Raw genomic sequence first — 26,074 nt, forward strand, 5'->3', positions numbered from 1 at the left:
GTGAGTCGGGGGGCAGCAGCTGGGGGGGGGGGGTGATCCCGGGGCAGCAGTGAGTCGGGGGGCAGGTCCCCAGGGTCCTGGGGCAGCCGCTGGGGGGGGGGGTGATCCCAGGGCAGCAGTGAGTCGGGGGGCAGGTCCCCAGGGTCCTGGGGCAGCAGCTCGGGGGGATGATCCCGGGGCAGCAGTGAGTCGGGGGGCAGGTCCCCAGGGTCCTGGGGCAGCAGCTCGGGAGGATGATCCCGGGGCAGCCGTGAGTCGGGGGGCAGGTCCCCAGGGTCCTGGGGCAGCAGCTCGGGGGGATGATCCCGGGCAGCAGTGAGTCGGGGGGCAGGTCCCCAGGGTCCTGGGGCAGCAGCTCGGGGGGGATGATCCCGGGGCAGCAGTGAGTCGGGGGGCAGGTCCCCAGGGTCCTGGGGCAGCAGCTCGGGGGGATGATCCCGGGGGCAGCAGTGAGTCGGGGGGCAGGTCCCCAGGGTCCTGGGGCAGCAGCTCGGGGGGATGATCCCGGGGGCAGCAGTGAGTCGGGGGGCAGGTCCCCAGGGTCCTGGGGCAGCAGCTCGGGGGGATGATCCCGGGGCAGCAGTGAGTCGGGGGGCAGGTCCCCAGGGTCCTGGGGCAGCAGCTCGGGGGGATGATCCCGGGGCAGCAGTGAGTCGGGGGGCAGGTCCCCAGGGTCCTGGGGCAGCAGCTCGGGGGATGATCCCGGGGGCAGCCGTGAGTCGGGGGGCAGGTCCCCAGGGTCCTGGGGCAGCAGCTCGGGGGGATGATCCCGGGGGCAGCAGTGAGTCGGGGGGCAGGTCCCCAGGGTCCTGGGGCAGCAGCTCGGGGGGATGATCCCGGGGGCAGCAGTGAGTCGGGGGGCAGGTCCCCAGGGTCCTGGGGCAGCAGCTCGGGAGGATGATCCCGGGGCAGCAGTGAGTCGGGGGGCAGCAGCTGGGGGGGGGGGTGATCCCGGGGCAGCAGTGAGTCGGGGGGGCAGGTCCCCAGGGTCCTGGGGCAGCCGCTGGGGGGGGGGGTGATCCCAGGGCAGCAGTGAGTCGGGGGGCAGGTCCCCAGGGTCCTGGGGCAGCAGCTCGGGGGGATGATCCCGGGGCAGCAGTGAGTCGGGGGGCAGCAGCTCGGGGGGATGATCCCGGGGCAGCAGTGAGTCGGGGGGCAGGTCCCCAGGGTCCTGGGGCAGCAGCTCGGGGGGGATGATCCCGGGGGCAGCAGTGAGTCGGGGGGCAGGTCCCCAGGGTCCTGGGGCAGCAGCTCGGGGGGATGATCCCGGGGCAGCAGTGAGTCGGGGGGCAGGTTCCCAGGGTCCTGGGGCAGCAGCTCGGGGGGATGATCCCGGGGCAGCAGTGAGTCCGGGGGTAGGTCCCCAGGGTCCTGGGGCAGCAGGTCCCCAGGGTCCTGGGGCAGCAGCTCGGGGGGATGATCCCGGGGCAGCAGTGAGTCGGGGGGCAGGTCCCCAGGGTCCTGGGGCAGCAGCTCGGGGGGATGATCCCGGGGCAGCAGTGAGTCGGGGGGCAGGTCCCCAGTGTCCTGGGGCAGCAGCGAGTCGGGGGAAGGTCCCCAGTGTCCTGGGGCAGCAGCTCGGGGGGATGATCCTGGGGCAGCAGTGAGTCGGGGGGCAGGTCCCCAGGGTCCTGGGGCAGCAGCTCGGGGGGATGATCCCGGGGGAGCAGTGAGTCAGGGGCAGGTCCTAGGGTCCTGGGGCAGCAGCTCAGGGGGATGATCCCGGGGCAGCAGTGAGTCGGGGGGGCAGGTCCCCAGGGTCCTTGGGCAGCAGCTCGGGGGGATGATCCCGGGGCAGCAGTGAGTCGGGGGGCAGGTCCCCAGTGTCCTGGGGCAGCAGCTCGGGGGGATGATCCCGGGGCAGCAGTGAGTCGGGGGGCAGGTCCCCAGGGTCCTGGGGCAGCAGCTGGGGGGGGGGGTGATCCCGGGGCAGCAGTGAGTCGGGGGGCAGGTCCCCAGGGTCCTGGGGCAGCAGCTGGGGGGGGGGTGATCCCGGGGCAGCAGTGAGTCGGGGGGCAGGTCCCCAGGGTCCTGGGGCAGGCGCTGGGGGGGGGTGATCCCCGGGCAGCAGTGAGTCGGGGGGCAGCAGCTGGGGGGGGTGATCCCCGGGCAGCAGTGAGTCGGGGGGCAGCCGCTGGGGGGGGGGGGTGATCCCGGGGGCAGCAGTGAGTCGGGGGGCAGGTCCCCAGGGTCCTGGGGCAGCAGCTCGGGGGGATGATCCCGGGGCAGCAGTGAGTCGGGGGGCAGCAGCTGGGGGGGGGTGATCCCGGGGCAGCAGTGAGTCGGGGGGCAGGTCCCCAGGGTCCTGGGGCAGCAGCTCGGGGGGATGATCCCGGGGCAGCAGTGAGTCGGGGGGCAGGTCCCCAGGGTCCTGGGGCAGCCGCTGGGGGGGGGGTGATCCCAGGGCAGCAGTGAGTCGGGGGGCAGGTCCCTAGGGTCCTGGGGCAGCCGCTGGGGGGGGGTGATCCCAGGGCAGGAGTGAGTCGGGGGGCAGGTCCCCAGGGTCCTGGGGCAGCAGCTCGGGGGGATGATCCCGGGGCAGCAGTGAGTCGGGGGGCAGCAGCTGGGGGGGGGGTGATCCCGGGGCAGCAGTGAGTCGGGGGGCAGGTCCCCAGGGTCCTGGGGCAGCAGCTGGGGGGGGGGTGATCCCGGGGCAGCAGTGAGTCGGGGGGCAGGTCCCCAGGGTCCTGGGGCAGCCGCTGGGGGGGGGGGTGATCCCCGGGCAGCAGTGAGTCGGGGGGCAGCCGCTGGGGGGGGGGTGATCCCAGGGCAGCAGTGAGTCGGGGGGCAGCCGCTGGGGGGGGTGATCCCCGGGCAGCAGTGAGTCGGGGGGCAGCAGCTGGGGGGGGTGATCCCCGGGCAGCAGTGAGTCGGGGGGCAGCCGCTGGGGGGGGGTGATCCCAGGGCAGCAGTGAGTCGGGGGGCAGCCGCTGGGGGGGGTGATCCCCGGGCAGCAGTGAGTCGGGGGGCAGGTCCCCAGGGTCCTGGGGCAGCCGCTGGGGGGGGTGATCCCCGGGCAGCAGTGAGTCGGGGGCAGGTCCCCAGGGTCCTGGGGCAGCAGCTCGGGGGGATGATCCCGGGCAGCAGTGAGTCGGGGGGCAGCCGCTGGGGGGGTGATCCCCGGGCAGCAGTGAGTCGGGGGGCAGGTCCCCAGGGTCCTGGGGCAGCAGCTCGGGGGGATGATCCCGGGCAGCAGTGAGTCGGGGGGCAGCCGCTGGGGGGGGTGATCCCCGGGCAGCAGTGAGTCGGGGGGCAGCCGCTGGGGGGGGGTGATCCCCGGGCAGCAGTGAGTCGGGGGGCAGCCGCTGGGGGGGGTGATCCCCGGGCAGCAGTGAGTTGGAGTCGGGGTGGGCAGGGCTGGAATGAGCTGGGGCACTGGGGGCAGGTTCCCAGCGCAGCCCCCTGCACCGGGGCTGCCGCGGGCCCGCACCTGTTCCCGTCCGTCGCCCTGCAGCGCGCCCCGGTGGCCGGCGCGGCGGGTGGGTCCGGTTCTCCAGGCCCCGGGGCGCGCATGCCGGGCCCGGCGCTGTGCGGGCGGTGCCGGGATTGGCCCGACCCCGCCCCCGCTCGGCCCACGGACTCCTTGCAGCTCCGGCGGTAGCTCCCGCGCCCTCCCTCCCGCCAGGCCGGAGCCCGCTGCAATGAGTCCCCGGCGCTGCTGAAGGATGGTGGCGGCCCGGAGAGCTCCTGCCCCCCGGCTCGGAGCCCTCCTCCTCCCCGGGATCGTCCTCGGAGCCTGCCTGCTGCGGCCCGGCGCCGGCAAAGCGGGTGAGGGGCCGGGCTCCGCTGCGCCGGCGGATGGGGTGGGGTGCTGGGTACGCGGCTCCCTGCGGGGCGCGGTCTGTGGGAGACGCTGCGGGGCACTGGGGGCGCAGCGTGTTCCTGCGCGGGGGGGGGTTAGGCTGATTTAATGGGGAGGCTGCAGGGAGTGGGGCTGGGCGGTGCATCCTGGTGCAGCCGGACCCAGGGTTTGCAGCGTCCCGTGTGCCGCGCAGGGCGCTGGCTGTGGGAGCTTTTCCTTGTGCTCCCCTCATGTAGGAGAGTCTGGGGGGGGCCGCGAGGTGAGGCCCTGTCTCGCCCCCCCCGTGGGCGCAGGCTCCCGTCCCCGTCGCCGGGAAGGACCGGCTGGCTGGTAAACACAGGGCAGTGCCGGCTCAGCCACCTCCTCCTCCTCGATTGAGGGCAGGGGTTGGGGGGCTGAGGTGCTTTTCGACCTCCGGAGACTGCATTGAAGCCCAGCAGGAGCCGGGCTATTGTATGAACTCAGCCGTGCGCCCCGCGGCGTCGCAAGAGCCGTACCCGGAGGCAGAGGGCTGAAGAGAGTCTCGGAGCTGCCCGCTTCGGTTCATTCGAGACGGGTCCCTCCCCGTGGGGATTCATAGGAGAGCAACAGTGCCTGGGAAGGGGAGGGGGGAAGAGGGCTAGCAACCCAAAGCCCTCTTGTTCCCGGGACCGTTTTATTTGTAAACCTCCTTGGAGCCGTGGGAATGGCTCCCCTCTCCAATGGCTCCTGACCAGTAAAGCGCCCGCACTGGTCAAAAAATGCCCGAGTCTGGGAAAATGTGTGACCCCTTTGCCTATAGGAGGATGGCTGAGAAATGGGATGGTGACCAAGTCTTGGGTTTAGCCATTTCCTTCTCTAAAATCTTAAACGAGGCGGTTGGTAACGATCTAAACCAACCTGAAAAAAAAACCTTCCCAAGCCTTGTGGTCAGTCCCTAGCCTAGAGGAGAGGGGATAGTGCTTGCACAGCTGGAATGTAGTGCAGCCGTGAACCTAGCTGCTTCAGTCTCTCTATTTGTGTGGATCTATTCAGACAACCAGGAAATCTCATGAGGATACAGCTGTTTGTTGTGACCTGGAAGAGATGGCTCTTAATGTCCAGTGTAAAGAATTTTTAAGTTAATATAAAACACAAGCAGTGTGAATTTTAATATGAATAGTTAAGGGCTTCTGAATGTTTGTCCAGTGTCTGTCCATGAGCCTCCCTGAGAGGACCTTCCCGCATGTTGTTGACCAGGCAAAACTTCAGATCTGTAATGAGACTTCAGATTTAACCAGTGGCCTGAATGACATAATATTGGTAGCCTCCACACTGCTCTTGGGAAGAGAAGGCCAATATTTTCTTCTGCAAGTTAACTAAAAACTTGTGAATTTACCAGTATAAACTTCTTAAAAATCAGGTTAGTTTACACAGGAAAAACAGTATGTCCATTCCTGAGATAGGTGACTTTGTGTGTGTAAGGTGTTTGGGGCAGAATTTGGCTTTATTCAAAAGTTTTTGTGTTAGTGGTGTCTGTCCTCTCCAGTGCAGCATATGGGTCTGTTTCTGACATCCTTAAGTTGAATAGTACCTGACTTTATGAGTTGTGGACTAAGGTACTATCCAGCATGAAGAAGGGTGGCAGAATATGACCCTTTAGGGATATGTCTACACAGCCCATGACAGGAGCCTCCCCACCTGGGTCTATGGACTCAGGTTAGCTTGTGCTAGAGCTCTAAAAATAGCTGTGTAGACAGCGCTTTGGAGTTGTGGCTCAGGCTGGAACTCAGACTCTTGAAGCCTACAGAGAGGGACTTCAAAGCTGCAACTTTAAAGCTCCGTCTACACACCTATTTGTGGAACTCTAGCCCAAGTCCATCAGCCTGGGCTGAGAGGCTCGCTGCTGTGGCTGTGTAGATGTACACTTAGGGTATGTCTACATTGCAGTTAGACACCTGTGGCTGGCTTGTACCAGCTGACTCAGGCTCACAGGGCTCAGGCCATAGGGCTGTTTAATTGTAGTGTAGATGTTCCAGGTCAGGCTGCTTTCTTCCTTTCTCCACCGCTTTTCTTATTGTGCAGAGGCCAGGACAGTGCCTCATGGTACGCTGGTCATTATGAAAAGAAAAGGAGTACTTGTGACACCTTACAGACTAACAAATTTATTTGAGCATAAGCTTTCGTGAGCTACAGCTCACTTCATCGGATGCATTTACTCTTTGCTTTACTCTGAAAACTGGTCGTTATGAAGTGGGCTAATGTAGCAATGGAATGGCTAGTGACTTTCCCTATGAGTTTGATCCTATATATTTATCCTCACATGCTGGACCTTACTCCTTCCTAGAATCCCAATGACTAAAATGGGATTCCTCAATGGAGGAATTGTCCATGCATGCAGGATCAGACCCTGCAACCCTCCATCTAACCTTTGAATGAGCAGAAGGTGACTTATGCAGAGGGAGAATAAATACATAGTAATCATGTCTAAGTTACTTCTTACAGGCTTTGTAAGCCATGCCTTTGATAATTTAATAAAAATAAGAGTTCTCCGTTAGTAATGTGTTCAGATAGTCAGGAGTCACTGGCAATTAGTGCTATTTGCTGTAAATCTTTACACTTGGGTGGTTCTGTTTGCTGAAATATTATAAGATGCTTGTACCCATGGATCTATTTTCAGACTAGTGGGAGAGTAGTCATCCTGCACTGGGTCAAGTTCTTGTTTCTGTATCAGAACTGGGAGGAGCCTGACAGCATATCCTATAATGTAGCTTTGTTTAAAAAGTAGAGCTATTTTAACAATGAACTAACAGTCTTGCTGAACTGTGCCAGCCCAAGCACAAAAATTGCTCATCCACCCTATGTTATGATGACTGATCAAGAACAAAATATGTACTAAAAAAAAAATTACTCACTGAAATTACTCGCCTTGAGAGAGTAGAATTGTCAGCTACAATGGTTAAAAGAGGGTTCCTCTTATTTTCCTCTTAAAGAAATTAAGTGGACTTTTTGCCCATCATAGTAACCTCTGCTGTCTTCTTTCAGCAGTGACAAGTTTGGTGAAGGAGCTTGTTTTGTAGGATTTGAAGTTCATGTGTGCGCGCTGTGTTCATTTGAAAACTGATTGGCTGATTTCTAGGCTGTGGCACAGAGCATAGGAATAGAATAAAAACTAGATAGTTGCAGAGCCTTGGCTCTGAATTTCAGAATGTATCAATGCACAGACACCGTTAATGCACATACACCAGTCCTGTGAGAGCTACTTCAGTTCCAAGAGTTCATGTATTTGGACTGTGGAAGTGCTGATTTCTGGGGCTTCAGTAGGTTGCTCTTCAGTCACATGCCAAACCTGTACACAGTGTTTGTAATTTCTGGCTAATATTGACGACGGAAAGTCAACAAAAAAGCAGTGCCCTTGGTTTATGAGAGAGAATTTTTACAGTGGAATTAGTGCTGGCGTTCGGGGGTAGCAGGCAGAGCAATTGCCCGGGGCCTCATGCAGAGGCAATGCGTGTGGGGGGACATGCGGGGTCATGTGCCCCCGCAGATTTGCTGCTTGGCTTGTACTGAGCACGCTCACACAGATGGAGCATGCTCAGTTATACTGCTGAAGCCAGATGCCCTCACTCTGCCCCTTTCCCCCTATCGGCAGGCACGGGTCATCTCTGGCCCCATGCCACAGGGGCTCCGCAAAGCTATGTTGTGTGGTGGGGCTCGGGCTTTGGGTTCAGCCCTGAGCTGCGGGACTTGTGCTTTGGCTTCAGCAGGGGTGGGGGGCCCGCTCCTTAGTTACTGCCCTGGGCCCCAGCGAGTCTAACTCCGGCCCTGAGTGGATCGTAAGCAGTTTCTGTCTCATTATCAGTAGAAAGTACATAAAAAGCTTTCTTCTTATCCAGGGAGTGCCCACTGACATTTCACAGTGCCAGTGTGCTCCTGTAGGATCTTCAATACTGTGTCTTAGGTGACCCATAATTGTCCTGTCTAGTCGTTCTGTGCTGGAGGGATGGGCACTATCAAGCAGAGATGTGAGGGGAGGCAGCGGTGGTATAGTTAAGTGTGGGTGGATGGAGGGTGATGGGTTGGTAAAGGAGAGAATAGATGGAGTTGGGTCTTCAGATTTTCATCATGTCCAGGAATGATCCTTCTCAGCTGAGTTTGGAAAACTCAGAAGCCCCGATTTTTTAAAGATATTTAGGTGTTGCTGTGCACAGCTCACAATGCCTAACCGATTTAGGAGCCTGTCTCATTTTCAAAAGTGACTTAGGCTCCTAAGTGCTAAATCCCATCAACTATCAATGGAATTTTGGCTCCTAAGTGCATCACTCCCTTTAAAAATCTGATATTTAGGCTCCTAAATCAGTTAGGTGTTGCAACACTGAGTGCAGCAGTGCCTAAATACTTTTAAAAATCTAGCCCTAACTCTTTTGGCGAAAGGATGATATGAAAAATAGGAGGGAAATGGGAGAGAATGCTGGAGGATGCATCATCTCCAGTGTGTTGGCTGCTATCCATAGCTTTCTCCCAGTAGCAGATGAAATTCCAGTCTGTTTCTCTGTAGCCCACAGGTTTTGGACTAGCAGTATTGAAACTGACCAGCGTTTGGTCAGTTTCAGTCTGGGGGGAGGAGGAAGTGTCTGCTCAGGTGCTCTCTAAGTTAAGATGTAGTGTTTTCAAAAAACCTCATGAATAGATTATCAATGGAAAGTAAAATTCAGAGGGTTAGTGTGCAGCCTTATCAGAGCAGCAGCAGAAAACAAGGATTAAACGGAAACCTGTTCCTCCGAAACTGCCACCTGAGGCATGGTTATTTTACCAATTACTGAGCTTCTGCAGAACAACAAACTCTGAACTTCTTTCTAATAGCGCACAACAGCGTGGAGGGACTTGTCTTCCAAATGACAAAGGAACACAGTAATCTGCTATCCTTCACTTTCCTTGGAGACTGTTCTTTAGGGATTTGATTAGCACAAACCACGAACAAATCCCAGTGTCATAGGGTTGATTAATTTCAGGTACTTCTGCATAAAGACATGGGTGAGGTTTTTCGTAGGAGTGGGTGGGTGAGATTCTGTGGCCTGCACTGTGTAGGAGGTCGGACTAGATGATCAGAATGGTCCCTTCTGACCTTAGTATCTATGAATCTATAAGTCTCCTCCCCCAAGATGATTTAAAACTACTTACCTTTTAAACTACCACTGGGAGCAGCACACTCAATCTGATATTTCATTCTTGGGTGAGGTTTCAGGTAACAGGTGCCTCCCATGTTTGCTTTAGGACATGGCTGGCTGGCTGCCTATAGTGTCCAGATTAGTTCTGTAATAGGTGCAACACGTAAATGTGCATGGGATGGGGGATGCAGTCAGAACTAAATGGGAATTGAATACTGCTGCTATGCTTCCAGATGTGCTGGGGAGGGGAAATGATGCCTGTTTTGGGACAGAGAGTGGTTTCCCACTGTGATTTGGTTCACTCAACGCAACGTTCGTGAGAGTGAATGGAGGGGAGTTTAATGTTTTAGGGGCCAGATCAATCTGTGTTTGGACTGTTTTCCAGTAATGCTTTCAGTTCTAAAATTCCAACCATCCTGTGGGAAGAGAGGGTCCTGTTAACAGGAAATCAATAGAATCCATGTTGCGGTTCAGAGGAATATGGAAGACCCAGGATTGTATTTGCATAGTTTGCTGGACTGTTCTTGTAGGTCAGTCAAGGTGTCTTTACAAGAACCTCTCCCTGATGTTAAAGCACCAGAGAAAGGGAAAAAAGGCCTGGCCTTTATCTTGCTGTAATCTGCCCTCTTGTATCAGGTGTGTCACTTGTGTGTGTAGTGGAGGTGAGCTAAACTACTGCAGCTCTGAGCCATGCCCTCTACCTCCTGAGATGTGCTACCCTGATTCAGGGAAGTGGCTTACTAGGCTGTGATGTGTGAACTCTTCCGTGTGGGAGGGGAGAGTTGAGCATTTTAAGGAGGGCAGTCTTACAATAAACATGTCTTCCTATTTTTAGACTCTGGTTTCTGTTTTTCTGCTTTAATTTTCTTGGTACCTTAATTGCAAGGGGCAAAGATGCTAATGCCAGTTTTTCCCCACCTTGATGCCTGGGGGGTGACGGTAAGGTTCTATCGCTGAGGAAGGTGTGGGGGAAGACTGGCCTTATGTTTAGTGGACCAGACTGGGACTTGGGAGATCTGGGCTCAAGTTTCTGGCTCTGACTCCCTGTGTGATCTGGGCAAGTCTCTTCTCTGTGCCTCAGTGATCTGTAAAATGGGGATAATAATCCTTCCTTTAGATTGAAAGGACTTTGAGGCCAGGACTGTTCCTCTCCCCTCCTCCACTTCACGGCGGGTTTGAGGATAAATACATTAAAGATTGTGAGATACCCAGCTACTGCGGTGCTGGGGGCCATCTAAATGCCTATGATAACTAGTGAGAAGAGCCTTGGGACTGGTTGTCCTCCCCAGTGACAGGGTTGTGCATGCGACAAAGCTGGTGGCTGTTGTCAGCGGAAACTTATGATGGGAGCCTGGTTGTGCCTGGCTATTGGGGCGAGAGCTCGGAGTGGGGAGACTGAAAACCTGAGACGCCCTTCTTAGTGGAGATCACTGTGGTGAACTTCCAACCCCCAGTAATCATAGAAATTTGAAACTGTAGCCTCAGCCACCCACTTACTGGGGTGAGCTGAAAGAGAGGAATATATTAAGGTTTGTGCTCCTTTTTTGGCTGTGTTCTGTCTGACACGTTTATTTCTCGAAATAGGCTTTTATCCTGTTTACATTACAAATTCAGATGTTGCCTGACCTGTTTTCCTGGAACCATTCCATGGAGCACAGGTAAGGTCATGGCATCAGACATCCTGCAGGGATCACTTGATTGACAGGGGAAGAGACTTTTTTTAGACTGCGTTTGTTGTTGGTAACATCTATTGAACTTAAACGCCTGAGAAACAGTTAGGAGAGAATCTGAAGATTTGAAACCCTGTCCCTTCTACCATGTTGGGGGTTCACAATCCTCACCTGGCCATCCAGTAAGTCATTCAGCAAAACCAGACTTGGCATTGCTGGGCTTTTTAAAGTAAAAAAACAATCAAAAAAAAAAAGAGGGGGGGGACTTGCAGTCCTCTTTAAAGGGGAAGAGGACCCTGGATTAATACTGACATCAGAAGTGTTAAAAGTCAAAGTTTGTAGCTCTGTGGAGTTCTAATAGGTTAAAAGACTTGTGGTAAATAAGGCTGAAATGAATTGCTCGTCTTTTTGCCATATAGAGAGCGCTTCATTGCTCATTCCACAGTTCATCAGTCTAGTTGCATTCACAATTACCCTGCTAGGCAATAAAGTGATTTTCAGAAAATAATTCACTGTGACTTTTTTCTTGTCTTTATTGATTTAGGCTTCGAAGATACAGCCCAAAAGAAAAAGAGTACTTGTGGCACCTTAGAGACTAACAAATTTATTTGAGCATAAGCTTTCGTGAGCTACAGCTCACTTCATCAGATGCATTTGGTGGAAAATACAGAGGGGAGATTTATATACACACTCAGAGAACATGAAACAATGGGTTTTGTCATACACACTGTAAAGAGAGTGATCACTTAAGATAAGCCATCACCAGCAGCAGGGGGAGGAAAGGAGGAAAACCTTTCATGGTGACAAGCAAGGTAGGCTATTTCCAGCAGTTAACAAGAATATCTGAGGAACAGTGGGGGGTGGGATGGGGGGGAGAAATAACATGGGGAAATAGTTTTACTTTGTGTAATGACTTGTCCATTCCCAGTCTCTATTCAAGCCTAAGTTAATTGTATCCAGTTTGCAAATTAATTCCAATTCAGCAGTCTCTCGTTGGAGTCTGTTTTTGAAGCTTTTTTGTTGAAGGATAGCCACTCTTAGGTCTGTAATCGAGTGACCAGAGAGATTGAAGTGTTCTCCGACTGGTTTTTGAATGTTATAATTCTTGACGTCTGATTTGTGTCCATTTATTCTTTTACATAGAGACCGTCCAGTTTGACCAATGTACATGGCAGGGGGGCATTGCTGGCACATGATGGCATATATCACATTGGTAGATGTGCAGGTGAACAAGCCTCTGATAGTGTGGCTGATGTGATTAGGCCCTATGATGGTGTCCCCTGAATAGATATGTGGACAGAGTTGGCAATGGGCTTTGTTGCAAGGATAGGTTCCTGGGTTAGTGGTTCTGTTGTGTGGTGTGTGGTTGCTGGTGAGTATTTGCTTCAGATTGGGGGGCTGTCTGTAAGCAAGGACTGGCCTGTCTCCCAAGATCTGTGAGAGTGATGGGTCGTCCTTCAGGATGGGTTGTAGATCCTTGATGATGCGTTGGAGAGGTTTTAGTTGGGGGCTGAAGGTGATGGCTAGTGGAGTTCTGTTATTTTCTTTGTTGGGCCTGTCCTGTAGTAGGTGACTTCTGGGTACTCTTCTGGCTCTGTCAATCTGTTTCTTCACTTCAGCAGGTGGGTATTGTAGTTGTAAGAATGCATGATAGAGATCTTGTAGGTGTTTGTCTCTGTCTGAGGAAAAAGAAAAGGAGTACTTGTGGCACCTTAGAGACTAACAAATTTATTAGAGCATAAGCTTTCGTGAGCTACAGCTCACTTCATCGGATGCATTTCGTGCACTCACGAAAGCTTATGCTCTAATAAATTTGTTAGTCTCTAAGGTGCCACAAAAGGTACTCCTTTTCTTTTTGCGAATACAGACTAACACGGCTGCTACTCTGAAATCTGTCTGAGGAGTTAGAGCAAATGCGATTATATCGTAGAGCTTGGCTGTAGACAATGGATCGTGTGGTATGATCTGGATGAAAGCTAGAGGCATGTAGGTAGGAATAGCGGTCAGTAGGTTTCCGATATAGGGTGGTGTTTATGTGACCATCGCTTATTAGCACCGTAGTGTCCAGGAAGTGGATCTCTTGTGTGGACTGGCCCAAAAGAGTACATCTATAGAAAATCACCACACATATTATTGATACTGCACTGTCATATGTTCAGAATCTTAAGCCTTCAACAAATCACAGAGAGAACATTCAAACTAATGTTTTTTGGCAAAGCAGACTAAATAGAGAGGACATGAGAAGGGAATTTTTTTGCTTTGAAAAGAAACATTTCAAACAGGAATGAAGAGCCTCTTTGTTAAAAATGCAGCCCTAGCCACCATGTAAAAATTGTTATAAAAATTAGACGCTTCATTTAAGATAGCCATGTTTAATCTAATGCACTATTGGAAACTTCGTGTGGAATGTCGAGGGGGTGATGAGGCTGTGTTCCAGTGACAGGTACAATCCAGTTGTCAGCAGCCTGTATGCCATTGAGATGGTAACTGCATACCCAGCTGCCCAAGACAAGCCTCTGCTGGGCTGGGGGAGAGGTGTGACTTGCAAGCTGAGCAAACCTGAGCGAGAACTGATCTGAGCACTGAATGCGGTGTGTAGGGGGCTGCTCTTCCAACGACTCCTTTACATCCAAGAAGCAGTGCATAGAGGAGAAACTCCAGTCAAGCTCTGTTAGGATGGAGTCAAAAGAGCTGGGTTTCTCCATGCTTTTCACTGGCTTTTTAGTCTGCATGGTAAGTTGATCCTGAGCTAGGACTGTGAAATTGGAGTGATTTGAGAGTGTCTCTTAAGAGAGCTGCAGGGATCACACAGACAGACAGGCAGGCTCCAAGTTGTAATTATTGCCAGCTATAATTCATGGTTAACCCTGTGCTGCTCGTGCCATTCTGGCTACAGTCCATCAAGTTCCCTGGCAGAGGAGGGAGTAAGTGGACATATGTACAACTTAACTCTTCATTCCTTCTCATAGGTTATTTTGGAGACACGACACCTTGTAACTAATACCGCACTGAACCGCAACAGGCTAATGGCCCAGGCTGTGGGCTAATGGTACAGGCCGTGGGACTAGCCTAGCAACTAGGTCACTGGACTGCGAGTCAGGAGAGACCTGGGTTCTGTTCCTGGCTTGGCCTCTGACCACTGGTGTGCCTTGGCCAGGTCATTTCCCCTCTCTGTGCCTCAGTTTCACTTCTTACCCTATATCTGTCTAGTGTCTTCAGATAGAAGGAGCAAGTCCCTGCCCCAAAGAGCTTACAATATGCTTGTACAGAGTTTGCTGTTTACATTTTTTAAGTAATTATTTTATTTGTGCTTATTAAGGCAAAATTACAATAAAATGTTAACGTTCTACATAGGACATAATCTGATCCCGGTTGAGTAAATGTTCAAAGAACCTGCCTAAAAATTCTGGTTTGCTGGCAAGGGAGCCCACCTCCTCTGAGCACACTGATCACATTTCTAAATACCTATCCTTTTTTTGGTGCTTCTCTTGTGTACATACTTGGTGTGAAAGATTTCCCTTTACAAGGACAGTCCATATTTTACTATACCACAATTCCATAGGAAGAGAAAGTCACATCTTTCTATTAATGTGCAATACAGCGTCTTGCTGCTAACAATAAAAACAATTAATTTGTCGTTCTGTTTAAAATCTAGATCCTTTACTGGAGCATTAAGGAAGGGGATCAAAAGTCAGGGGCACATTTATTTCCCCCCTGCCCCCGATCAATGGGGAAAAATATCTGAAAGCAAAAGAGCTCCCAAGTCAACCCTTCCTCCCCATCATCCTCATTTTCATCCAGTGGGATTAAAACGCTGTCCCTTATAATATTTGACTTGTTGCTTCACTGTAATAGGAAGAAAAGTGCTGCAGAGAATGAAATATCTGCTTTAAAACCGTTTAATGAACAGGTTAAGATCCAGCTGCCACCTATTCTGCAGTCTCCTACTTGCATTTCGCTCTCTGTGATCCACTTCCAATCTTTTTGCTGCAATAGTCAGCATCCTTCCCCACTGCTTAGTCTCCCGCTTCAAGTGCTGTATGAAAGGGTTCGCTGACTCCAATCTCTGCAAAACCACCTCTGGTAAAGGGCCGTCACTCTTTATAGCCCTGGTGTAGGAAATAGAGTTTGAATGGGTTTAATTTAGCTGATTTCCATTTCCCTGGTGCTCTGGGATGCTTTTTGCATATTATCCAGAGCTTCAAATTATGCGCTGAATTGTGCTCCGTATCCCTAATACCTACTTGCACTAAGTGGGCGAATTAGTCTGAGGGGGAACTTTGCATTCTCACTCCTTTTAACATAATATGATATTTTTAAATCTCCACCTCTCCATGGAAACGCCCTAAACCCCTGTATTTCTGCAGACAGACAGATCTTCTCAATCCTGATGTGGCTGCTCTCATTGTTATTTAGATGCAGAAAATGAAGAGGCAGCAATTGGAATCTGCTCTTGTTTGTAAGGCAGCTATGTGTATATTTCGTTATTGCAGGGAGAAGCCTTTCAAAATATATTGCTAGAACCAGCCCCTTCTGTGGCAGATTTATAGAGCGTAGTATTTTTGAAGAGGTAGGATCTCATTGGAATTGAAAGGCTAAAGGACCCCTGTCCTTTATTCAGCAATAAATGACTCAGTTAATGAGCTGTGAGTTGACAACTTTTTTTCTTCCTTAAGTTGGCCAAGAAATTTCTCAGCCTGTGCATGCTTTCCCTGTGGGGAATTCCTACAACGATTGCCCCTTAGTTCAAAATACTTCCTGATGGGATGGGGAATGACAGATGGGGGTGAGTGGATTTATCTGCAGTGCACATTTGTAATATGGACTTTTATTTTTCTGTTTGTGTTTCACAACAGGTGGTTGGCAGGTCCTGTTGTGGAAATTGTCCTAGCTCCATTGACTCAAAAGGGGCTTCAGAGTAGCAGCCGTGTAAGTCTGTATCCGCAGAAAGAACAGGAGTACTTGTGGCACCTTAGAGACTAACACATTTATTTGAGCATAAACTTTTGTGGGCTAAAACCCACTTCATCGGATGCATGCATGCATCCGATGAAGTGGGTTTTAGCCCACGAAAGCTTATGCTCAAATAAATGTGTTAGTCTCTAAGGTGCCACAAGTACTCCTGTTCTTTTTTCAAAAGGGGCTGTGACAATTAACTTTAGTGAAGGAACTGCCCTGTAGATTGTAAATTCTCAGTGAAGGAACTGTTAGCTTGTATTCCCTACTGCAGAGGCTGGCTGTTGTTCCCAGCAAGGAGGCCTGTTTTCCCCTTGTGTGTTTGTAACTCATGTTCTCCTTAAGGGACCGTGGTGATGAGCAGGGTGCCAATGCCCAGGGGAGAGCAGCCCCTCCTTGATAGTAAATGGGGGTGCTCTCTAGCTGCAAAAAGTTTGTGCTCGGATCAGGAAAGGTGCCTTCTGCCAGAGCTGCACTGCAGATCTCTGCTGCTGAAGAATGATTCTGGCTTTCTTCATCTCCTCTGCTCCTTACTGACTGTGAGAGCCAGAAGATCATGCAGTTGCCTCCACAGGGAAAGCCTACTGTGCGTGAGACTAGACTGGACAAAGCCCTAGATAAACCTGCTGTAAGGAACAGCCCTGTGCTAGCCCCTGGGGGGATTGAAATAGCCCCTTAGGCCACCTAGTCTACCTCTCACATCACTGCTCTGTTGGAGGGTGAATGGCTGAGAGGCGGAACGGACACTTCATCTCATTTGGTTGCAGGAATCTGACTAGGTTCTTACATCGTGCCTATCACATAGAATCCAAGTGGCAGCTGGCATCCTGGAGCGTCCCTCTTTGTTCTAATGATGTAGCCTCGGTTTCTCCTCTCCTCTGTACCCACCTTTCTATGAACAGGGTAAATTATGAGTTAGCAGCTGCTAGAGGGAGCATGGGTGGGTGGAATGAGTAAATTAGCAACAGCTGCTGGAAGGCGGGAGGGTAGGTGGAAATAAATGAGAAAACAAGTGAGAGGCTGATAGTTCTGCTTAGCTTGCTGCCTGGCCTGGGAGAACGGGGAGGGTCATCCCTGGGAGATGGAGCTCATTTTAGCATGGATCATAGAACAGTGCTGCCTGTCTCCCCATAGGGCCTGCCATGCATGTGAATACTACTTGGGTTAGGGTGGAAGCAGGTTAGTGGCTCAGGACAGAGAAATGGACGACTCTTTTGATTTTGGGAGGTATCTGAGGTTTTGCTCTTCATTACAGTCTTAGGAGCTAGTTCCTCTTGTGGCAGCCTCTTTGCACTAATCCATTTTTCTCACTGCCTGCTCTGGCCCTGCAGGTATTTCCTGGATAATTCCCCTCGGGTAATTTAGTCTTCTGTATGCCTGGCTCTTGCCAAAAAGGGGCCTTTTCCCAGCATCTCTGTGAGGCATTTAGTTTGGAAAAACGTCCCTGATCTCCTTCCACAGGCTCCAGCATAGAAACCAGTTCGTGGGGAAGGTTTGCTTAAAACAGCTCATCTTCTGGGTCATGAGAGCATTAGAAGAGTTAATCAGCTTATACGTCTCCTTTGTGCTTATTTAGTTATGGGAGCATTTGGGGTAGAGAGACTTAAGCATTGGGCTCGCTATAAATGAGGAATCAATTACCAAGCCGGAGAACAATTGCACAATACTGAACTATTCATTCTCCCCTCTTGTAAATATCCCTGTGTTAGCAGGATTTGCTTTCTAACCCCAGGGGTTGACATCGGGGCAGGATTTTTCACTGGCCAGCGTGCACGAAGGAACAAAGAGGTTCTCATTTATTTGGTACCTTCTCCTGCCTCTTTCTGAAATTAAAGCCAAGACTCTTGGAGAGGGAGCAGAGTCTAGTCTGCCTCTCAGTAGTGTGTGAACAGCTGCTAGCACCACAGAGCCCTGATCTTGGCTGGGGCCTGTAATGATAGGATTTCTAAAGACAGGTTTCAGAGTAGCAGCCGTGTTAGTCTGTATTCGCAAAAAGAAAAGGAGTACTTGTGGCACCTTAGAGACTAACAAATTTATTTGAGCATAAGCTTTCGTGAGCTACAGCTCGCTTCATCGGATGCTGTAGCTCACGAAAGCTTATGCTCAAATAAATGTGTTAGTCTCTAAGGTGCCACAAGTACTCCTTTTCTTTCTGAGGATTTCTAAAGGTGACTGGTGATTTTTGGGAGTCCATCCAGAGGCATCTTAAAGAGCCCTTGTTTTTTTCCAGAGACTGGGTGCTCAGCACTTCAGGTCAGGCCTCTTTGACGCATCCCAAGTTGGGCATCTAAAAATCACTGTCACTTCTGAAAATCATGCCTTGATATTTTAGCTATTCAGGGTTTTTTCCCTCCTTGTTACTGGTTTGGGCAGTCAGAGGGAGCTCTGCTGTGAGCTTGGCTGCAGTACAAAGAGTTTCTCTACTGTGATTCCACTTGCATTTGGTCCAGATAATTGGCTACCTAGCAGCCCACAGACACTGGTGGCCTCTGATTCATTCCGACCTATGGATTGTAAAGTATGCACATCTAAAGCACTTCCAGTCCTGTCTCCCAGCTGCTCCCTTCGCTTGTGGCAAAGAAGAGCTCAGAGCTGTTTGGATGATGGAAACAGCAGGCACTGACCAAAACCGGCTTCCAATGTGAAATCATAGCTGGGCACACTTTACTGATTTCAGAGAGATGACTAACGCTGACCAAATGTACTCTGGAAAATCACAGGCTGTGATGGCAGAGCAGTGCATGGCCTTGTGAACTCATTCTCTGGCATCGTCAGGCTCTAATCAGCCTCTGGGGGCAGCAGCTCATTAAAGTTACCCCAACTCCCACCTCAATTTGGGGTCTGACTCTGGAGTGAGCCATCTTTCCTGTCCTTGCTGCCATCATTGGAAGCGTTTCTGTGGAGAGGAGCTGGGGGAGAAGCAGGCAGGGGCTGGTCAGTTTCTTTGCTTTTCCATCTGACCTAGTATAACTGAAGGTCTCATGGCATCTGTTGCTGTCAGCTGGGAGTCTCTGACGTCTGAACAAAACGCTTCGGACTCCTGGATATTGCCAAGAAGTGCAGCTCTGGACCGGGCTGGGGGTATGGTGCCAAGGTGGCCTTTGTGCCCCCGAGGTCCTAGAGTGGCTGAGCATCAAGCCCATTGCCTGGGGAATCTCAGGGATGCTGCGGCTAGCATCACACAGTGATACTACAGCTGGTGACTTGCCCCACCCCTTCCCCTCACAGCCAGGCTTCCTACGCCAGCAGCTGGCATAGTGGGAATTGTAGGAGTGACTCTGTCAGTTTTATGCCCCAGAGATTATCCTAAATTGGCTTTCAGGCTGCTTGGCACTGATGGTCCAAAGTGGGGGGTAGAGCAATGCGTGCTGGCTGTGCCATTCCCTGGCCCAGAGTGACCCAAACTGGCAATGGGCAGGTGGTGACGGAGGCTGTAGCTGGTTTAGCTTACTAGGTGCTGGGGTCATGCGGCACTTTCCAGAGACCTCCCAGTGACTGGGGCTCAGAACGTGCTGCTGTGGGAGCCTTGATTCTACCCTTGTCCATCAGAGACCAGCCTGTTACTCCACTGAATGAGCTGCTTGGTCTCCAACAGGCCATGGGATTTTCTGATCATCTTGCTCCTGCCGGTATCCTGCCCTTCCCCCAGCTATAGCTTTTCTGCTGTGGCACTTCTCCACAGAAGCTGTTTGCCTGGACTTTGATTCCCAGATAATTCACCAATAGGAGAGATCCTGTCCTGCTTTCAGGGCAGGTGTGCTTACGGCAAACACAATAGAAATGCTAAATGGAGGCAACAGGCTTATAATTAGGAATGTCACCAAGTGGCAATAGCCCTAACGCGTGAAAATGGAGCATGTTAAATGTCAGAACTGTGTGCGATCATTGCTAGTCTCACGCACTGGCTTATCCTTGCGGTAGCCTTATCTGCCTGTGCGAAGGAATGTTGCAGACCTGAGCTACAGAAACTTCTTGGGTGCACAGTATATATGAGTGTGTCAGATTCACCAAATATCCAACACACCTGCCTCACTTGGACAGCTGGTGCTTTGTGTTTTAACCCACTCAGCAGCACGACCTTCGACTAATTTCCAAGCAATAGCCTCTGGTTTCAGAGTGCGATAAGCGTGGAAAAAAAATCAGAATTTCCGCCCCATGGAACGTTTTGAAGTTTACTTCCATCCGCAGTCACAATGAAAATGCCAAATATCAAAATCATTCATGGAATAAAGAGTTCCAAAAAGTCTCAATTTGGAAATGTGGAAACGGTTCATTTCCGCAACTTGGATCAAAATGAAACATTTCAGCGTTCCGGGATTGAAACTTTTTGAGTCTGTTCAATCTCAAGTTACATTTGCCAGTGGGTCCAGTGGTGCCTTGTGGGAGTTGTAGTTCTGATTCCTCGTGCCTGACTCTTCTGGTTTTTGAGCGGGTCTCTCCGACTGGGCTACATCTTAAAACGTAGCAACGTAGCAGAGGGAGGAGAGTAGACTTGGGGAAGGACTGTTAGGAGCTGGGGCTGGTTCTGTCCTATAGAGAATGGTTGGTTGAATGCAGCAGAGGTGCTGAAGTCTTGGAACAAAGACTAACTGGGGGCTGGAGCCAGGCATAGATGCATGGGGGAATTAAGGCCAGAGGTAGCGTGAGGGGGTTGGGGAGGAGGCCATGGCTGTTCTGGAAAAAGCTCTGGGAGAGACTGAGTATGGGTCAGTGGTTCCAGTGCAGAGAGCACCGACCTTTCCATAGGAGTGGTAGGAATTCGGCATCATCGCAAACCAGAGGCTGCCAAAAAAACAAAGGAAATTCCACCCAAAAAAACGCTGGTTTTCAGTTAAGGTTTCTATGTATAATTGGAGAAAACTACCATTGAACACATCTGTATGTAAATTACATTGCGAACAATGAGGGAGACACAGTAGGGGAGTTCCTATGTTTTATTGGACTGGCTTCTGGTGGTGGAAGAGAAGCTTTCAAGCTACACAGAGCTCTCCTTCAGGTCACAAGCTATTATACTCTATGGGGGTCTATTGCCAAGGTTACACACCCAGTTCTCAGACTGCTTCCCTCGGAAAAGCACCAGGAGGAAAACCGTGACGGAGAGTTTCCCTTTATTAAACCAATTAATTATTTAAATGTACCAGAGCTGTAGAGCAGGGGGAAAATGCCCTTGGATCTTTACCTCAAAGAATCAAAGCCTGACTAAAAACAGCCTTGCTTCTTTCACAGACTGCCTGGTATTTTAGAGCAGCATCAATAATTCAGCTGAGTGGGCTCACAAGGTAGAAGATAAATGTGCAGGCAGGGAGGATTAATCAGGAACCTGCTGAGGTTTACCAGAGAAAGGGCATCACGTTGAGGGGAAGCGGTGAGGGTTCTATGTGGATCGCCCTGGTAAGGTTGTGTGTGTTGGTTCTTCGTAGGGATCCTACCTGCTCGCAGCCCAAGAGTTACTTTAAATTGTGCCAGAGACAAAGGAGGGTGCTGCATTGTCATTGGGCATGGCTTTTATTTGACAGAGGAGAGAGAGGTGAATGAATCCATGGGTATAACCAGTATGTTTTCCAAGTTTGCTTTCAGGTGCTTGCAGTTTATCACTAAGCAGAAGAATTGGGATGTGAGAAGAAACGCCAGGTGCGGGGTGCTCAGCGCATCTATGTGAGGTGGGGTAGGGAGGGGTAGGGTAGGGATCAAAGGGGATGCTGCAAAGAATCTTTGCTCAAAGGTGACTTTGTGGAATTGAGGCTGTTACAGATGGGGAAAGCCCTCACGTCATTTAGTGACTCTAACCCCCTGCCAATGCGTGACTGTGCTATAGTGCAGTGGTTTTCAACCTGAGGTCCATGGACCCCTGGGGCTCTGCAGACTATGTCTAAGGTTTCTAAAGGGGTCCACACCTCCATGTGACATTTTTTAGGGGTTTGCATAAGAAAAAAGGTTGAAAACCTCTATTGTAGTGCTTTGTCCAGCCCGTTTGAAATGCAGTGGCCCAAATGCTGTGACTGGGTGTTGTAGTGATCTCAGTGCGCTCCACTGACTGATGCCAGCTGAGGATTGGGCCCACTGTGAATGTATTTCATGCCCCGGGTGAAAGTAACTCCGAAGACTTACTGGTCCGGAGGCTGGGCTGGGTGAGTATCCCCCAGCCAGCCCTTCCACACTGCCTGACCCGCGCCACCTGGGGCTCCAGCAGCGATGTAAAGGGCCCAGGGCTCCAGTCGCTGCTGTGGTAGCAGTAGCAACGGCCTGAGCTCCAGGCCCTTTTAAATCACATGCCCCGGGGCAGCTGCTCTCCCCCCCACACCTTCCCCCCCCCCAGTTGGTGGCCATCCCAGCAGCACTTTAAGCAGGGTCCTTTACTGTGGCAGTGTTTTACTGTCGCTGGTCCCTGTCTTCAGGGCTGCCAACGAGGGTGGAGGGGCAGCAACCCTACAGGGCCACCAATGGGGGAGGCAAAAGAGGCAGGGATGTTAAAGCACTGCCATGGCCATGGCAGCGCTTTAATGTGGGCTGCGTACAGGCCGGTGTGGGTTCTTACCGGTACGCTGTACCCACCCACTTTCATAGAATCATAGAATATCAGGGTTGGAAGGGAGGTCATTTAGTCCCACCTCCTGCTCAAAGCAGGACCAATCCCCAATTTTTGCCCCTGATCTCTAAATGGCCCCCTCAAGGACTGAACTCACAACCCTGGGTTTAGAAGGCCAATGCTCAAACCACTGAGCTATCCCTCCCCCCACTTTCACCCCGTCCTTGCTGTAAAACCGAATGTAGGCACCTGTGCTTTGAGATTCGAAGGCTGAGGAAGGACTCTCTGCCCTCCTGTAGTCTGACTCCTTATTTTATTGTTTGTTAGTCACACTGAGTTAGCACACAGAAGCCCCAGGTGTGGAGAGGGCCCTGTTGCACTAGGTGCTGTACGAACACAGAACAAACATGTACCCTAAAGAGCTTGCGGTCTACGTATGTTTCGTTTTTGCGTCTGTGCACAGGATGATATGAGAATCCTGCCTCTCTTTTAACTGCTGCTCTAGTGTTCCTGAGCACAGTGTGTGAAAGTTGCTTGAGGAGGGAGTGGTCCTGTAATCCATTAAAGTCAGCTGTTACATGTAAACTCCCAAGAACTGTGGATTGGCTCGTGCCTGTTCTGAGAGGAAAAGACACTGCATTGCCCAAAGCTGTTAATGCAGGTGATTCCACTGCCTATGGAACATCTTCCTCAAAGCAGTGTATTCTCATTGATTTTACATATGCAAATGTAATCCTGGTTAGTGGCATCAAGAAGGCAAACCTAAATCCATGGGGGTTTGGGTGCCAAATCTATAGTTTACTTCTTGAATTGGTTTTATGGAATCCTTGTTTCTTAGACAAGACTCATCAAAGTCCTATCGTCCCTCTGCCCTTCTGAAACAAAGGACCAAACAGGTAGAAATACGAAATTTTATTGTTGACCAGTGAAGTGTTTCTCTGCTTTGTGTCCCTGTTCTGAACCATCCCCTGCATAAAAGGAATATTTGAAAGGTAGCAATGTTCTTGTCCTAAAGCCTAAAAGGGAAGCTCCTTTGTTGTTGTTGTTACAGGTAATCTCCCAAGCTCTTTTTCTTAGCATGCGAGCAAGCTTTTAGTTTTTGAAGAAATGGAATTAGTTGTTATGGAGTTAGCTGTTATGCAAGGCTCTGTGTAGAGGCGGCTTCTGGAGGGGGAGCTGTATGAGCAGCAGGAGTCTCCGCTCTGCTGTGGGCTCTAATCAGTCAGTTTTTGAAGCAGACTTACTCCCTGGCCCTCTGCACACACCCCTCCACTGGAGTTCTGCTACTGCAGAGGGGTGATGCTGGTATCAGAACGGGACACTGGTATCAGAGCATGGTGTTGTCCCTTCTTCTTTCTCTCCCCTCCTTCCCCTCCCCCCCAAGTCATCCTATTTAGCTTTCTGGTGATTCTAGTAGCCACCTTCTCCCCTCTAAAGTTGAGCTGGAGTGAGCTTATCTGAAAAGACCCCTTGTGTGGTGGTTAATGCTGCCAGCTGTGCTGAATATCCTCTCAGTGATACATTTCACCCTCCAGATACCCAGTGCATGAAACAACCAACCATCCAGATGATAAATGCCAGTAGTTAATGGAAGCTTTCTTTGGCTAACACTGCTCTCCAAGGAACCCCTTGTTTAGTGAGTTTAAATCAGTCTTCATGCCTATCTGATTTATGATGTTGCTTTACATTTTGCAGTCTCCAGTCCCCTGTTCCCTAATGTCTTTCTACTGTAGACATGCAAAATTAAGTTTATATATTACTATGAGGCTGGCACTGCCTTGCCATCCCAGACACCTTCTATGAGCTTGATCACAGCTTTAATTTGGAAGGCTTTTCTGTTGGGAATGGCCTGTAGGGAGGCAATGACTATCTGGTGGCTTTTAGGAGTGACTGAGAGGAGGTCCTGTGAACTGCTGTCTCGTTCTTCCCTGGATGAGTGGATCTTGAAATTGTGGAAATGGAAGTGACATGGCAGTTCTGCTGGGGGTGGTGTCAGGGCCAGGCACTGGTGGTCAGTGTGCACCGGTCAGTTACCAAGCTGCAGCCAGGAGATGAGTAGTGGGGTTGGTGTCTGTGACCGTTTGTACCCTCATGTTAATCTATTTTTCAAAACTATGATAAATTGTGTACAAAGTATGCCTTGCGAGGTGGTATTTGAAAACTCATAATCTGCTGAACATTATTGTACTAGTAAAATATGGGTGGCAACATTGTATGCAAAGTTATAAAATTCTACTGTGTGACTTTACTGAGACATGCCTCAAGTTTAGAAAAGCAGGCACAGACTAGTTCCTCAGAGACAAAAGGCAAACTGATGCCTCAGCCAGGTGACAACAAAATCAAATGGACTGTCACCTGGTTAAGCAGTGGTTCTTTGGCACGAAGAAGGGTATGAGTGAGAAATTTACATTTTGGCAATGGAACAGCTGGGGTTCCTGTGTAAACAGACTGGCTGTTGCCTGAACCCCAGGTGGAGCCGATACTCAAAGAGGAGGAAAAGAAATAAAAACAAGGAACACATGTCCCCAAATCTCTCCTCTCATGCCTACTCACTACATCAGTGAAGCCGTCATGGGGAGCTGTCTAAGCAATGATGCAGACATCTTCTCCTGACCTTGCCTTGCTACTTGATGCCTGACTCTGATTTCCTAGTATCCTGACCCAGCTTGAGACTGTGACATTACCCAGGGTACAATCTGGAATGCTGAACAGCTGTGTCCCCTCAATTCTCCAATCTGGGGTGCCTTTTATACTGCTTCACTGTGAGAGCAACCACGCCTGGCCTCACACACAATCTCTAGCATGCTGCTGGCTGAGTTACATGAGGTATATCTAGCCAGTCACTCCTGAATTATATTGCAGAGCAACACCAGCAAATTCCCAGTCCCAGACTTGCCCCCAGAAATGTATGTCTTGTACTGCCCAGTCCCCTCCTGGACAACACAAGCACATGGAAAGTCCGTTATGATATGCACAAACCTTGTTATCTCAAATGGAGGTTTCCTAACACTTAGGTCTAAACACACCCTGTCTTAGATAAAACAAAAAAGCAAGTCTATTAACGACAGATCGATTTTAAGTGATTTCTAGTAATGAGGCGTAAACGTCAGAATTGGTTACAAAGAAATAAAAGATAAAACGCAAAGGGAAACCTGACCGAAGCCGCCAGTGGCGATGTGGAAGCATCAGTGGTCCAGATCCAAGTGGTCGCAGGTTCTAGTCGTGCAGATTCTTACAGGGGGTGATTAGAAGGGAGTATGTTCTGGAATGGCAAGAGCCTACACAGCCAATGCATTTCTCGGAGGGCCCAGCCCTGAGCCATTATCCAGGAGAGTGGGAAAGGGAACTCTTCTCCTGAGAGCTCAGTGAGGAGAAGATACTACTAGTCACTATTTGGGAATGGAAATCCCTCTCTGAAGGAAAAGTTGGAGGGGTGAATGGGCATCCCTGCTGACTGTGGCAATGATCAGTGAAACATGCCCCCAAACAGGCAAACTCAAGAATTAAACAGCGCTTCAAACAGGAGGCCCAAGAATCTGGTGAACACTTGTTGGGAGGGTTGTCCTGTGGTGTAGGCACTGTGCTGTGACTTGGGAGACCTAGGTTTCCAGTTCCCAGCTCAGCCACTGACTTCGTGTGACCTTGGACAAGCCACTTCCTTGCTCTGTGCCTCAGCTTCCTATCTGTACAATGAGGAGGAGAAGAGATTCTGTGTCTTGCCTTTGTAAGCTCTTTGGGGAAGGGACTATCTTACTGTGTGTGTGTGTGTGTGTGTACAGCACCTAGCGCCATGGAGCCCTGATTTCATGTGGGGCCTTTAGATGCTACTGGAATTGTGTATCAGAGTTTTGCCTGAGAATGTGCGTGGGCTTTCCAGCTTGTTTGTGGGTAGCATCGTCTCCCCACAAAGAGAGGAGGATAGAGGGATGGATAAAGCTTTGCTTTGTATTTGGAGAGCTTGTTGTCTTTCATTAGTGAGGGATTATCCCCAGGC

At 51.0% G+C, this 26,074-nt stretch overlaps 2 protein-coding genes across 2 annotated transcripts in view; both read left to right on the forward strand.

The window, feature by feature from the left end:
* The window catches only part of FAM166A (family with sequence similarity 166 member A), a 52,901-nt gene extending 49,300 nt beyond the window's left edge, over nucleotides 1-3,601 (forward strand). Inside the window, exon 8 of the mRNA XM_043499049.1 lies at nucleotides 3,455-3,601. Within this exon, the coding sequence (XP_043354984.1) occupies nucleotides 3,455-3,601 (147 nt within the window). The remainder of the gene's footprint in view (nucleotides 1-3,454) is intronic.
* NPDC1 (neural proliferation, differentiation and control 1) overlaps nucleotides 3,460-26,074 on the forward strand; it is a 136,227-nt gene continuing 113,612 nt past the window's right edge. Inside the window, exon 1 of the mRNA XM_038375002.2 lies at nucleotides 3,460-3,768. Within this exon, the coding sequence (XP_038230930.1) occupies nucleotides 3,666-3,768 (103 nt within the window). The 5' untranslated portion in view covers nucleotides 3,460-3,665. The remainder of the gene's footprint in view (nucleotides 3,769-26,074) is intronic.

Source organism: Dermochelys coriacea, chromosome 16 (genome assembly GCF_009764565.3).
Source record: "Dermochelys coriacea isolate rDerCor1 chromosome 16, rDerCor1.pri.v4, whole genome shotgun sequence".
NCBI classification, from domain to species: domain Eukaryota; kingdom Metazoa; phylum Chordata; order Testudines; family Dermochelyidae; genus Dermochelys; species Dermochelys coriacea.